The sequence below is a fragment of the Aotus nancymaae genome, unplaced genomic scaffold (genome assembly GCF_030222135.1).
Source record: "Aotus nancymaae isolate 86718 unplaced genomic scaffold, 86718_ANA_hifiasm-v0.15.2.pri h1tg000076l, whole genome shotgun sequence".
Lineage (NCBI taxonomy): Eukaryota > Metazoa > Chordata > Mammalia > Primates > Aotidae > Aotus > Aotus nancymaae.
In genome coordinates, this window is record NW_026988491.1 from 5,770,851 (window position 1) to 5,785,346 (window position 14,496).

The 14,496-nt window shown below is 47.7% G+C and overlaps 1 protein-coding gene across 4 annotated transcripts in view; it reads right to left on the minus strand.

The window, feature by feature from the left end:
- Positions 1–953: 953 nt before the first annotated feature.
- The window catches only part of MORC2 (MORC family CW-type zinc finger 2), a 42,791-nt gene continuing 29,248 nt past the window's right edge, over positions 954–14,496 (minus strand). For 3 of the 4 annotated variants that reach the window (XM_012471360.3, XM_012471362.3, XM_012471363.2), the window contains exons 11-26: positions 13,844–13,926; positions 13,091–13,176; positions 11,854–11,994; positions 11,603–11,757; positions 11,332–11,460; positions 10,684–10,789; positions 10,230–10,362; positions 8,961–9,035; positions 8,492–8,872; positions 7,787–7,918; positions 7,290–7,344; positions 6,728–6,869; positions 6,389–6,613; positions 6,207–6,300; positions 2,304–2,492; positions 954–1,217 (exon numbers count right to left, since the gene is read on the minus strand). In XM_012471360.3, the coding sequence (XP_012326783.1) occupies positions 1,149–1,217; positions 2,304–2,492; positions 6,207–6,300; positions 6,389–6,613; positions 6,728–6,869; positions 7,290–7,344; positions 7,787–7,918; positions 8,492–8,872; positions 8,961–9,035; positions 10,230–10,362; positions 10,684–10,789; positions 11,332–11,460; positions 11,603–11,757; positions 11,854–11,994; positions 13,091–13,176; positions 13,844–13,926 (2,195 nt within the window). In that variant the 3' untranslated portion in view covers positions 954–1,148. The remainder of the gene's footprint in view (positions 1,218–2,303; positions 2,493–6,206; positions 6,301–6,388; positions 6,614–6,727; positions 6,870–7,289; positions 7,345–7,786; positions 7,919–8,491; positions 8,873–8,960; positions 9,036–10,229; positions 10,363–10,683; positions 10,790–11,331; positions 11,461–11,602; positions 11,758–11,853; positions 11,995–13,090; positions 13,177–13,843; positions 13,927–14,496) is intronic. The other variant, XM_012471361.3, reaches the window with a different exon arrangement.

Here is a 14,496-nt window from a genome sequence, read left to right on the forward strand (position 1 = left end):
TGCCTTCAGAAAACCCAGGGGCCCCAAATCCAAGTGGGAAGAGTTAGGAAAAACTGAACCAGATTCTTCCAATGGCCATTAAAGAGAAAATTCAGCAACCCTTGCCTTTGTCTTTGACCCTGAGAAGTTAAGGGACACAGATTGTGGCGCTGTGATGAGACATGGAAAGTATGGTGTGCTTCCTGCAGAGATGCCTCTGGAGTCCCTGTGGCCAGGGCACCTCACTGGCCCCCTCCTCAGGCACCTTGATGGGGCTCAGTGGGGCCAGGCCGAAGGGAGGAAGTAGAAAAGCATCAACAGGCTGTCCAGATCAACTGGCACCATCCAAGGCCCTGCTGCACCCAAACATGGAGGCCTCCACCAGCTCAGCCCCAGGGGTTCTTTCACACATAAGCTCCTTCCCTAAGGAGTCCTGTGGAGTTCGACAGTGTGCTACCCAAGTCAGAGATTCACCACAGATCTGTCTCCTCCTCATCCTGGACTCAAGTTACTGGGGTGAGAAACCTCACTGTCCATGGTTAACTGAAGAAATCCTCCTTCAGAGAGAACGTAGGGGTAGATGAGGTGGTTAGACAGGGAGGATCTTTTTCCCCAAGCTGTTTGGACGCCACGGCCAGGACCAACTCTGACAGCTGCAAGAGAGCCCCTCCAATGTGGAACCTCCTATACACAGCCCTGCTTTTGGGTCCCTGGATCTCAGCCCACAGCAGGGCCACTCGGGGGAACTCTCCCTCCCATCCCTCAGATCCCCACATTGTTCTTCCTCTAGGAGAAAAGTGTCAGCCCTGCCCCTGGAGCTTCTCCAAGATGGCACCGGACTCGCCACTATCTTGAGGAGCCAGGAGCTGAAGTGGCTCCGGCTTAGCAATCCACTGTGGCCAAAGTGGAAAGGTTCTCTGTTCTTTGCAGTCACAAAAAAAAAAAAAAAAGTATAGTCTCACAGGCACAGCATCTTCTTTTAAAAAATAAATATTTATAAACTTAGGGAGGAAGATTCAAAGAATCAGAGTATCTTTCCCTCCAAAAACACAAATGTCCCATGTGAGTTAAACCAAGGTGCGACCACCAACCCATGAATGAAGCCCCCTCCCCCTGCAGCTACAGAGTTGAGAGGCAGGTAGGCAGGGGAGCTACTCTTGCTCCTGTCTTCAGTCCCCCTTGGTGATGAGGTCCTCGATGTAGGCGTCCAGCTCGTCATCTGTGTTGATGTCTATGTCCTGGAATAAAGCAGGACATGGGTCAGCTGGGGGCAAGAAAGTGGTTGGGGGGCTCACCTTTCCACCCTTCTCTCAGCTCCTGAGATGGAGCCCAGAGTTCCCTTCCCCACCTCCCACCCTGCCCTGGCTGTCAGGCTTCTGTCCTGTCTTAATCATTATCCCCTCCCCCATCTACTATGCACAGATGATGCCCAGATTTCCTACGCCCACCCTGCCTCTACCCCATGTTCCCAGTTGTCATACTACAAATGTGCCCACTTCTCTCTCTTCTGTTACCACCCAAGGTCTATGCCACCACTATCTCAACTCAGGCAACTGTGGGAGTTAGAACTCTGGTTCTTTCACCCCTCCAATCCTCCTCCAACCAATCAGGTAAGTGTCTGAGACTAAAAACTGCCACTCCCCTCTAGTGATCTCCATTGTTCTCAGGATCAAATCCCACAACTTTGAAGCTCCTACCACCCCCAAGTCCCTACTCAGGCCTCAAGTCCTGCTCTTCTGCCTGAAATACTCTTGTCACACTTTCTTTGCATGACTGGCTTCCAATGTCTCCAAATACCTGAGCCCCTGAACACCCTAGTCCAGTGGCCTCCCCGCACTTTCCTGTATCTCCTTCTGAACCACCATCAGTAATTCTGTCTCTTCTACCAGACTGGCTGTGAGAGCAGGAACCTTCTCTAGCTTGTCTTGTTCATTCCGTATCCACAGGACAGGCACAGAGCAGGCCCTCATGCTTATTGCCTGGATAAAGGACCAATAGGCTGAGGGGTGCTCCCCACTCCTGGGCTACCCAATCCCATCTGGGCGTCATCTGGAAAAGAACTTCGTTTTTATGGCTTGGAGGGTTCTCAAACCAGGCTGTACATTGGAATGTCTAAACAAGGGGAAAAGCCTGGTTCTATGGGTCTGGCTGGGCTGAGGCCCAGGCAACCACACCATCTCAAGCCCTCCTGTGCAGCCAGGGTGGGAATCATAGATTCCTACGAGTGGATAGATTCTTGTGAGAATAGAACAGGAACAGGGCCCAGGCCCCCCTCCCTGAGAGACCAGGTGGTCCAGCTGCAACAGGAAGGCTGCCGGGCTCACCTCCTGCACCTTTTGCAGGAGTGCCACGATGTTGGTCCTCAGCTTCTGCAGCTTCTCCTCCGTCTCACGGAGCTTCCTCTCAGAGGTGCGCAGGCTTTCCTCGGAGGCCTTGGCCCGGGAGTCAGCACGGCTCTGGTAGGAATTGCACAGGTTCTGGAGACCCACTTCATATTGCTTGAAGTACTCTTTCTGTTGGGAGCACAGCAAGAGGGAGGGTGCATACGTTCACAGGGGGCCCCAGGGCCCTTCTAGGCTGGCATGGGTATCTCCAGCCCGCTCTGCCCAAGGATGCTTGGTCTGAAGGAATATCTTATAGATACAAAGGGCAAAAAGCTTGTCTACATCTAAAGTAGAGAGACATCAATGCCTATCTTGTGAGGCTGCCACAAGGATGAAGATACTTAGCACACAGGTGAAGCACTCAGCACAGTGCTGACAGACAGCAGACCGTGAAGACATATGAGGGGTGATTCTTACCATTCCAAGTGGCAAAAAAAGGATGACAGAATCACTCTCACATGCTCAATCATAACCTGTCTGACTTCACTATGGCCCTTTCAGCAATCCATTTCCAAGACCTAACCAACAATGTCAGCACACAAGTCAGTTCTCTTTCTACCTACCAACCAATAGCAGGTATCTCCAGATTTGTGTAGTAGTATATATTTCTGTACATCAGAGCTTTTTACTATTTTCCGGAGTACCTGAAACCTCCAGGGGGTGAGGTAGGAAAGGAAACAAGCAGTTTTTCTAGTGGCTTTTCAAACTTGTAAAAGGGAGCAGCATACTTGTTTCAAATGAAATGTGACTTGGAATCTCAGTAAGAAAAGCAATGCAAGTATCTCTTTAGGTTGAATTTGTTTTCCAAGTTCAAATTTACATGACTTACTCCTAAAACACTGAGAATGATGAGCCCACTGTGATGAACACAAACCCACAACCAGCAAGTGCTAGCTGGCTGCTGCAGTCTTATCAACTCCAGTGTTTACTTCCGTAAAGATGCATGAGCTAACCTAGCCTGGAGATGCTATTTTTAAATAGCATCTAGAAGTTATTGCTTGTTACTGACAAGTATTTAACTGTGTCATTCACCTTATCCTACAAAACCAAGATAGCAAGAGAAACTTTTAGTTCTACACAAAACAATAATTGCCTTGGCAGCACGAAATAAATGCTGGAGCAATCTCCAAAGTATTAAAATTCAGTATGCAACATCTTGAAAGTGGACATGGTTTGTAATAATTTTTTCTTAATTATTTTGAGGTAACTGTAGATTCACATGCAGTTGTTACATTAATTTCTTTGAAAAAATGATACTTGAATCAAATATTGCAAGGCTCCTGAAGCTCTATGGAACTCCTGATTCATATGGATAAAAGACATTTACAGACTGACAAGGACATAATGAACATTAGACTTTGTTTTATCCCTGATGCTAAAAAAATGTACAGGACAAAGCTGAGACACTGGTATTATTCCTCCTTGTACAAAAAGAAGCTAATATATATATATATATATTTTTTTTTTTTTTTGACACAGTCTCACTCTGTCACCTAGGCCGGAGTGCGGTGGCACAATTTTGGCTCACTGCAACCTCTACCTCCCGGGTTCAAGCGATTCTCATGTCTCAGCCTCCCAAGTAGCTGGGATTACAGGTGTGTACCCCCACATCTGGCTAATATTTTTTGCTTGTTTTAGTAGAGATGGGGTTTCACCATGTTGGCCAGGCTGGTCTCAAACTCCTGGCCTCAAGTGATCCACCTGCCTGAGTCTCCACGCCCAGCCTAATATACTATTTTTAGATGCTCATGCTGACTTTGTTTTGGGCCCAAGCAGTCAAGCCCACTGCAGAGATCCTGCTGCACCTAGGCTCTATTCTAAGTTTAGCAATAACTTTAAGCCAAAACCAGCAAATCTGACAAGAAGATGCCAGGCCAACCCAGCCACCCTATTAGCTGCTTTTCTTCCTGGGATCTGCAGAGAGCACCTGCAGCCTAAACAAGAACAAAAATTGAAGTGTGGATCTTTCTGTGAAGCAGCTGTGATTTCTGCACCTTCGAACTCCCTCACCGAGCACCGCCCCCTCATATCTTGCAAGGAAAGTAAGGCAGCATCGTGAGCAGAGCAAGTCCTAAGAAGTACCTGGGTTCAAATCTGGGCTCTCTCACTGACCAACAGACTCTACCTCTCTGAGCCTTAGTTTCTTAAACTCCTGCTTCATTTCACGTTTTAAAAAATAGAATAATGACAAACTCCATGTTTTTATCTCTGGCAAACTTCAAGCACACAACTGCCCCATGAGTACCCAACATCTTGAATATACTAATCCTGCAGTTTCCATTCCAGTCGTCTTTTCTCTAGAATCTCTTTCCTAGAAAACTTAGCTATCATAGAAAAATCATCCCACTTGATGTGGACAATTCCCAGAGCCCCATCTCCAGCCCTGGTCTCCCCCTCTAAGTGCCAGTCCCTAATCTCCACCTGCACACTGCACATCACCAGAATGGTAGTGAGGGCACTTCTGGCACCATACAAACTTCCACTCATCACCTTTGTTGCATTCACCCATTTTTCTCTCCTAGTTAATAGCTTTGTTATCAACCTCCAATTCCCACAGGCCCTAGTCACTTGCTTACAATCTATGAATCAATCTGCTGATCTCTGACACAACCCTTTCACCCCCAAGCCCACTGCCACCACATTGGCTCCTGTTCCCATTCTTTCACCTCTGACCTTTTACATAGGACCAGCCTTCTTGCCCCTGCGTCTCCTATGCACCCATCCTACCCAAACATGCTGCTACCCAAATTACCCTCTTAGGGGCAGTGGCAGCAGTCTACAGCCCCTGGGCCGAATCAGCCTGCCAAATGTTTTTGTAAAAAAGCTTCACTGGAACACAGCACATCCATTCCTTTACATGTTGTCTGTGGCTGCTTTCATGCTATAATGGCATTTGCCACAGAGACTGTATAGCCTATGAACCTGAAATTACTTGCCAACTGGCCCTCTACAGAAAAAAATGTGTTGACCTCTGCTCTAGCCATGGTTTGAATGACAATTCCTGCAGCTCAAAAACATCAGATCCTGGCTTTCAGGCCCCTCTGCCCTAAACACTCATCACATAGCCTGCTGCCCTGACCCCTCCCCCAGAGCCTTTGCTCACAAAAGTCCCCACATCAAACACTCCTTTTCACTTATACAGACAGGCCAAAATGCACATTTTCTTCTGGCTCAGTTGCTTTCTCTGCCCCCGAGGCCACCACAACCCTCCACAGCCTTTCTAGCCACTTTCTCAGTACTCACTGATCCTGCCCTCATGTCCAGCTACCTGGTAACGACTCAGTCTCTACTGAATCTTGAGCCACTTGAAGGCAAGACTCTTGCTGCTCACTATGAGGTCCAGCAGTCACCTGCTCGGGCAAGGCACCCCTTCAGCATTTGCTGGGTTAAGACCTAGTGCTTATGTCCACACATCACAAGCTTCTCTGTACCTCCCTCTTTGAGAGTCAAGTTTTCTGCACTTTGAGCCTCAGCTCTTCACTGTTGCCTGGGACAGGTTTACTCCCTCTGCTGGAGGAGAGGAAAGGGGGTATTCTTGTCATAAAATGTCACACTACTACACCTGCTGTCCCTAAGGGATGACTCAACTCCTAGCACCTGTGGTGGGAAGGGGTTGGCTTTCTGCACACCAGAGTCATATCCATCTAAGCCAATTTTTTTTCCACATCATAAAGTCTCCTCCTTCCTTCTTTCAGCAGAAGAGAGGCTGGCTGAGATGGAACACACAGCTGAGAGCTAGCAACTGCAACAGGCATAACAATCACAATCACAATAGTTACAACAAATGCAGGGGCGTGGGTGGGGGAATGAAGAGTATGGAATCAAAGGTCAGGCCAGACTCACCAGAGGAAAAGATATTAGCTCATCTGAATTCATAGCACTCAGCTGCTTCTTGGAGATGGGGAAACTTGGAGGCAGGAAGTACCGTAAACAATTCCTAAAGAAGGCAGGGACAGGAATTCAGAATAGCATGGAGGAATTAGAAAGCTGCTGGCCCTGGAATCGGTAGACAAAAAAGCATGTACCGGAGGATCTGAACGAGCAGGTCGATGGTCTCATGATTGGTGCTCAGGGCAGTGGTGTCAGGCTCGATGCGGAGGCATTCAGAAGTGGAGGGCTCTGCCAGGGCTATGGCCTGCTGGGCCACAGTGGACTCCTCTTTCTCCCTGCCCTCCTGCTGCGTGTCAAGGCTCTGATATTCCGGAGAAGGGGGCTTCATCAGCCGCACATCCTCACTGCCTTTCTCCACCCTGTGGAAGACACATAACTTATGTCTGACCCGGGCTCCCAGGATGGGCTGCTAATAGGGAGGCTGGGGATGCCTCCTCCAAGGAACCACTGCTTCTCCCTGATTGGGGCATTACCAGCGGTCTCTCGGTGTCGTGTCTGTGGGCACGTAGTCAAACTTCACCTTCCACCGCACCACATGCTTGGCCACCTCCACGGCTGTGACACGGCCCGTGTACCACTCCCTATTCACACGCACTTCCACGTGCAGCCCTTTATCTGACAATGTAGAGAGAGGTGCGAATCAGAAAACTAGCCTAGAATCCCTCACTCAACCCAGGCCACATTGAGAAAGGCAGTCCCCAGGGTTTGGAGGACAGGAACACTAGGTGCTTGCCCCCACTACACCAGGGACACAGAGAGCAGGGACCAGCCACCATTGTCTGTTCCCATCTGTCATGAGGGTGCCAAAGAGCAGGAGAACGAGTGACCACCAGGAGTGAACACCAAGGAATTAGTGTTAAAAATAACCACAAAGGGGTGATCCCTTCAGAATTTTGCTTGGAATTAGACATGGATCCACTGCTGCACAAGAGCCCAGACCCAGGAAAGATTCCACGAGCCTCTGGTAAACTGCTGCTGATAAGGGGCTCTACTTCCCCTCCCACCACAGGCTGCCAAGTCATTCCCCCAACTCACCTTTCTGAGCTCTCTTGAGGTCTGCTGAGTCCTCTTCCCCAGCACTGTCTGAAAGCTGAGTGGAGAGCAGTCTTTTAGGGGCACCCCGGTGCCCCCCAAGAGCAGACTTGTGCCTTACTGACCACCTGGGGTCATCAGCCATCATCTTCATGACTTCCTATGATACAGTTTAAATCACCAAGCCCCACTGAGAGCCACACTCTAAAATCACTGTCCAAGGTACCTACCTTTCTGCCACCTTTAGGGACATAATGTGTTTCAAGCCCCACTGATGTATGTCTGTGTGACTTCAGGCCCATGATTAATCCAGAAGCCAGTCTTACTCAAGACCGTACTTGGCACCATGTTTAGTTATTTGTGTGACTGAGGGTCCTTGAGAGATCACTAGGCTTCTGGAAGGCTCATGTCACGAATACAAACAGAGCTGGTGCAGACTGCTGGTTGGGGGTGCAGGCCCTAGAGAGGGAGGCTCTGAGAACCCCACCTCAACCACTCACCTCATTTGAGTCCTTCTTTTCCTCCTTCACAACAAATCTGCCCCGCTTGCACCTCTCCTTCCTCCTCTCAGCTTCTTCCTCAACTTCTTCCTCATCAGAAACTGCGACATTTCGCTTTCGACTAGGGGTAGCCTAGAGCAAGAGGAGTATGAGAATGTGAGGGGCCCTGTTCAGGCTCTAAGGAGCAGGAAGATTTCATCTAGCCTAAAGGCGCCGTTACAAGAGGAGCTTTGTACTCCCTGCAATCTCTGCCTGACATTACTTGGAATGTACACAGGCAACCTGCTGGCCCCTGTGCCATGAGGATCTTTGCTCAAAGCTGTCATATGGGAAGCTTCTCAATTCCCTTCCAACTTTAGTCAGCCTGGCCAGCCAGCTGTTACCTCCCCAAGAACCACTGATCACTGCCACAGCCCACTCAGGCTGTCACCGGAAGACCAACCTATACTCATACTTCAAGAGCCAGTGGAGGTGACCCAAGTTTGTGGCAGACCAAAACTCAGAGGGAACAGTGAAGAGCTCACTGTACAAGCAACCAATGTGCTCTATGGCCCTGGACAAGCCCGTTCAGCTATCAAGGCATCCCCTCCTCAGGGGCAGCAGCAAAAGCTTTAGATTCAGAGTATCTTCCCAAGACTCCCCCAGCACAGCTATGACACTGCACAATTCGCTGGGCTGGGAGATCGAGGAGGATAAGCATCTCACCGGGGAGAGTTTGATGGGTGGCTCGGCCTTCTTCACCACTGGAGTCTTGATGACTTTGGGAGAAGGGACCTCCCGAGAGCTCTTGGAATTGGGCAGTAAAGATGGTGACAGTTGCTGCACCAGAGGGGCAGGTCGGGATACAGTCTTGATGAGAGTGTTGGCAGGCTTTCGGGGTACCTCAGGTGGCTGGAGCAGCCTGGATGTGCTGGCTTCCTCCCGGGCTGCCAAAGCAGGGGGCTTTGGGGCACTGCTGATGACAGGAGCCTTTCGGGGCTGGCTGGCTGGTCTAGGAGTTGGCAGAGAAGGGGGTCTGCTGGGGGCATTCCTGATCACAGCAGGTAAAGGGGGTGACCGAGGACGTTGAGGTCTACGTGCAGGTTCCTTAAAAAAAAGGCCCAGAGAGAGTGAGAACACTGATCCTAGCATGAGACACCTGAGGAAAAGCCCCTCCCTTGCCCTTGGACTTCACCTCAGTGGAAGGTCTAGTGGTCACTTCCAAGGGCAATTTCTTCAGGTCTGCTTGGGAGCGGATTGGTGTGGTTTTCTGTAAGGCAAACAATCAGGATGAAGTTGTTTGCATATTTTAGTATACTTGAGCAAACCTTTTGGATAGTGTCTGGAGCAGGGGACAAATAAAATAGTTGAGCCACAGTCCTACTCTTACAAAACTCCTGTTTTCTCATTGGAGAGACACAAAATACATAAATACTCAACTATCAGCAAATTACAGGATACTGTGTGATTAATCCAGCAACTAAGAGACTGGCAAAAAGTGTCAACGGACTAAATTCCTATAAAAGGAATCCAAAAAGGTGGGAAGGGGCCCATGGATGGGGAAAATTTGGATGAAGCCAGAAAGGACAGGTGGGATTTAGCAGCTAGGGAGGCATGCGTAATACATCATGAATTAGTGAGAGCACATCTGCACAGACACAGAAGCCAGAAATGGAAATGATTTTGTAATAAATATGATAAAGAGTTGATATCACAGACATATCTAGAAAAAATAAAAATAAAAATGTAAGTGAATAAGCAAAGTCTAAAAGAAACATAATTGGACACATGAAAAGTTATGCAATCTTAGAAATATTAAAGAAATTAAACTATAAAACACGTATCTTTGCCTATCAAATTTGCAACAACATTTAAAAATAATACTCTCATATACTGCTGGTAAATAATAGAAATTAACACATCTCTGGAGGGTAGTTTATAAATACTTGCAAAAAGCCATAGAAATTTACAATGGACCTTTTAAGTCCTTTAATTTCACTTCTAGAAAATCATCAAAACAATTATGCACTAAAAAAAGTGTATTAAAATAAAATATATATATGGCATGATCTCCCTATTTCTATTAAGAAATATATATTTATGTATATTATGCATAGGTATTCATGCATTTATGACAAATTGGAAGGATGTATGGTTAATGATGGTTACCTCTAAGGCAGAATTTTTATTTTCTAAAGTTTTATACGTTCTAAATAAATTGGACAACTTTGAAGTATATAAGCAATTTTTCTTTAAGAATAAGCAAGGTGTTATTCTTAAAATAACACTGTTGGAAAACAGTGCACGTGGACCTGGAGGTTGGGGTTGGAAAGCTTTGGTAAACACACACGGGTGAGTGGAGGGTAAAACTGAGCCTGAAGAAACAGGAAAGCTACTGAAGGTTCCTGTTCCAGGCAGAGCCCTGACAAAGGCTGGCTTTGCCCCATGACCATGACCCACGTACCTGAAGGGCCTCCAGCTTCTCCTGCTGCTGGCGAATTTTCTCTGTCAGTTGTTTCTGCTTCTCTTCCTGTGTCTTCATGTCCTTTCTGAATGTTCCCAGGGGAACCTTCTGCTTCTGTTCAGAAGCCTCACACCTGTAGAGAGAAAGTACTAGGGAGGACATGGCAAACGGAGCCCCAGGCTGCGCAAGGACCTTTCTCTTCAACCAACCTACACTGTCTGTCACAAGAGCAACCACCTCAGAGTTCCCAATGCATAGAATTAATCATATGCACTGCAGGACATATATCTATTCTTATTTCTTGGGCACTTATCAGGTGCAGCAAAACAGAGATGTAAGGATATATGCACTGACCTCAAGAAACACAATGAGTTATTTATCCCAGGAGTAGAGAGAACAGTGAGGGACAGGAGAGAAAAGTACCCACAATCCCCTTGTTAGAGAATGTGCTCACCGGTCCTGTTCAGGATCAGGGTTCATGGAGCAAACCCAGGTGTCAGGGTAATCTTTTTCCACAGAACTTAGCTGGAAGGGGAGGGTTCTCCACTTCAGACACAAATCTACAGAGAACAAAAAACCCACACACATCAGCCACCCCCACCAACTCTATCTGCAATGTGGTGGTCTCACAGGCCCAGCACAAAGATGCCCCAGACTTTGTAGGCAAAGATCTTCACTCGGGCTCCAACTCTGCCTGTTCTTAGAAAATGCTAATTCTTCTCAGGGACATTGATTCCAGGATAGAAACTTAATATGGTGGACTCCTGACACCCCCAGCCCATCTCCCTCCTCTATCAGGATTCTGGCTCAGTCATCCATGCACACCAGAAACCATGTAGTACCAAACCGAGTGAGCCTGGCCTGGCTGCAGCTGGAGAGGCCTGGGAGGTCAGATGACCTTCCTTCTCACTCAAGAGGAACAGGTGGAACTCAGCAAAGCCTCAAGACTGAGCTCACAGGGCCATCACCAAAAAGACTTAGATCCCTAGTGGGACTGTAAGTCCATGAACGTCAGTCAAGTCAGGAGGCTGGCATGAAGGTAGAGATAAGAGGGTCATGGGCTGACGGAAATGAGTCAGGAGGGTCCAACCACCCAACTCACCACACTGGATGGTGGTGGGGATTTCCATAGCTCTCCGGCGTTTGTAACGCAGCTCGCTGGATGGGGGCTGGTTCCAGTTGGCAGAGAGGTAGCCAAACTCATCCCAGAACTTGATGATTCCCCGCTGGGCTGGAAGGCAAACACCCACACATCATGTTAGATGGCTCCATGGGTCCATCATGAGGTGGCTCCATGTTTGGAGCCAGCCTCTCTCTCTACCTACATTCAGGTGAAGAAAAAAGGCAGAGGCCCAGCAGCCCAGCCCCATTACCAATGGCAATGTCCTTCCAATACTGTGCCAGGTGCTCCCCCATTGCTCGGAGCAGGTGCCGGTACTCCTTGGCATCAGCAAAGTCCTGTTTGTTGTGTGTAGGCTCCAGGACTAAGTATGGCACATCAACAACCCCAACAACCCCACCGCATGCCCTGCAGGGAGAAAGAGAACGCAGCTCTGTCACCCCACTGGCCAATACCCTCCTGCAACTATCCTGGGCTAGACAGCTCTCCATGGGTAGTACTCACATGCCCCCTTCCAGCTGTGGGCCCACTTTCTCATACATCTTGATCAGCCGGCTACAGTTGTAGATGAACATGCCATCCAGGTCCCGGTGTTCAATGTTGACCCCAAAAACAAAATTCAGTTCCTTCGGTTCTTTAAGTGCTCTGAGAAGACAAAAAAATTCAAGCAGATCTACACATTAGCACACCAGCACCATGGTGTTTAAGATGGGTTAAGCTTAAACTTGAGACATGTTAAGCCAAAAGTTTTCTATCTCTATTTGATGTGTAGTCTGTTAGACTTGATACGGACATGTGCCGTGCAACAACTCAAGCATTCCTAATTAAAAACATGAGTTTGGCTTTTTGGTAACAAGGACGTGTTTAAATATGAATGGGTTATCATGAAGCTGCTGCAAATCTGTGCAAAGACAGTTATGTGGTGGAATAAACACCAGCGTATCGTCATGACTTCCCCAAAATTCCACTAGTATGACAGTAAATTAGTATTATTTTAAAAAGCAAAAATACACAAGAACAATAAGCATGTGCAAGAACATACCATCATGTGATTACTGTCAACAAAATATTGGAGCTAAAAAGCAGATGGATGAGTAGTAGACTGACTTAGACAGAAGACACCTGAAATGCATGCGTGCACCAAGGAGGCCAAGAAGAGGCAAAACAGTAAATCAAACCACAGAGTCCAAAGTGACTCCAGACATGGAGGTGGGACAAGCAGGTAACTTAATAATCCAGGACAAATGCTGGTTCTAAATGAAAAAGATACAACAATCTCCAGCATTATTCTACATACATAACCAGTGAGGGAGAAAATGAATGTGAAAAAATATATATGTAACATAAAAAATAGGGTAGTATCAGGAGGTGGCAGAAGTATAAGGGAGTTTTAAAATGCTACTCCTTAAACATTTTATGTTTTTCAAGTTTTATACAATGAGCATTTTATACATCCTTTAAATGAAAAGAAAGAAAAGGGGAAGAAAAAATAAGACAGTGCCAGAGGATGGTTTGGCGCTCTATCAGAGGTGTCAGCCCCGCCCTGTCTTTTTTTTGACTCAAGAAAGAGCTAAGAGCTCAGGTTAAGACCTCCGTCCTGCAAGGGGGCTTCTGACAAGCATTTAGCATCAAAACATTAATAGCTTTCACAAAGCAGTCTTGGTGACAGAACAGCAACCGTCAATAATCAGTCCAAAAGCTACCTCATTTTAAAAGGTCCAAGGCCAGACCTGGCACTCACCGCTGCTTGGCCTCCTTGATCCTCTTCTTGACATCAGCTTCTCTGCGCAGAGTGATGGCTGTGTTCTGGACCTGTCGCAACATCACCTGCACACACATTTGCATCAGGTGAGGGGAGGAGACACTCTGGGCCACAGCAGGGAATAGTAAAACATTACATCTGAAACTTCTCAATTTATCTCAAAGATGTAAAACTACACCTGGAAATTTACTTCTTTCTACAGAAAACGAACTCAAAATCTGTGTTTTACTTGACTAGGCTACATGGGCTTCTTTTTTTTTTTTTTGAGGCGGAGTTTCACTGTTGTTACCCAGACTGGAGTGCAATGGCGCGATCTCGGCTCACTGCAACCTCCGCCTCCTAGGTTCAAGCAATTCTCCTGCCTCAGCCTCCCGAGTAGCTGGGATTACAGGCGTGCACCACCATGACCAGCTAATTTTTGTATTTTTAGTAGAGACGGGGTTTCACCTTGTTGACCAGGATGGTCTCGATCTCTTGACCTTGTGATCCACCCGCCTCGGCCTCCCAAAGTGCTGGGATTATAGGTGTGAGCCACCGCGACCGACCCTTTTTTTTTTTAAGACAGGGCTTCACCATATTGATCAGGCTGGTCTCAAACTCCTGACCTCAGGTAATCCGCCTGCCTCAGCCTCCCAAAGTGCTGAGATTACAGGTGTGAGCCACCGTGCCCAGCGGACATGGGCTTCTAATGCCAGAAACGCTGGAGAACAGCCGCCAGGGCCGGGGCCTTACCCTGGAGTCCCGTGTGAGGTCTCCACCTAGGCGTACTTCTAATGTCCGAGCTTTGCTCTCCGCCTCCCGTGCCTTCTCTTCAGCTGAAACCCAGAGGAGAACATGGTAAGGAATGCAAACGTTGAAAACTCTTGGTCATCCCTCCTGGATCCACAGTGCAGTCCCTGCTGGACAAGAAGTGTGTATACCACCAAGGAAAAGGAGAGCCAACAGGGAGCTACAGCTGGTAAGCAATGTGAGGGCAGCCTCTGTGCCTGAACTGCAGTCAGTTCCAGAAGGAAAATCTGGCATCCAAACCTATGATGGAGGCCCCAAGGAAACTTTACAAATGAACCTGAACAGGTTAAAAAAAAACACCCAAGGCAAGCAGTTAAACCCTCAGCATGAGCTAGAAGCTAGAAGTCTTCAGCCAATCATTCGCCAACAAGCAGCTGAGAAACCCTGAGAAGCCCTTGAACAGCGTGAGAGACCTTGAGATTTTTGCCCTGAAGTCAGAAAAAGCAATTTCACAAGTATTTGGGCCAGAGGTCTGAGGGGGATTCTTCAATCAGGGAAAACCAAAGAGTTGATACTTTTAGGCCCTGTAAATGGCTGAAGAAGAGAAACTGAATTCTAGAAAGAAGAAATGCTGAGGGAGTTGGCATGTGGAGGAA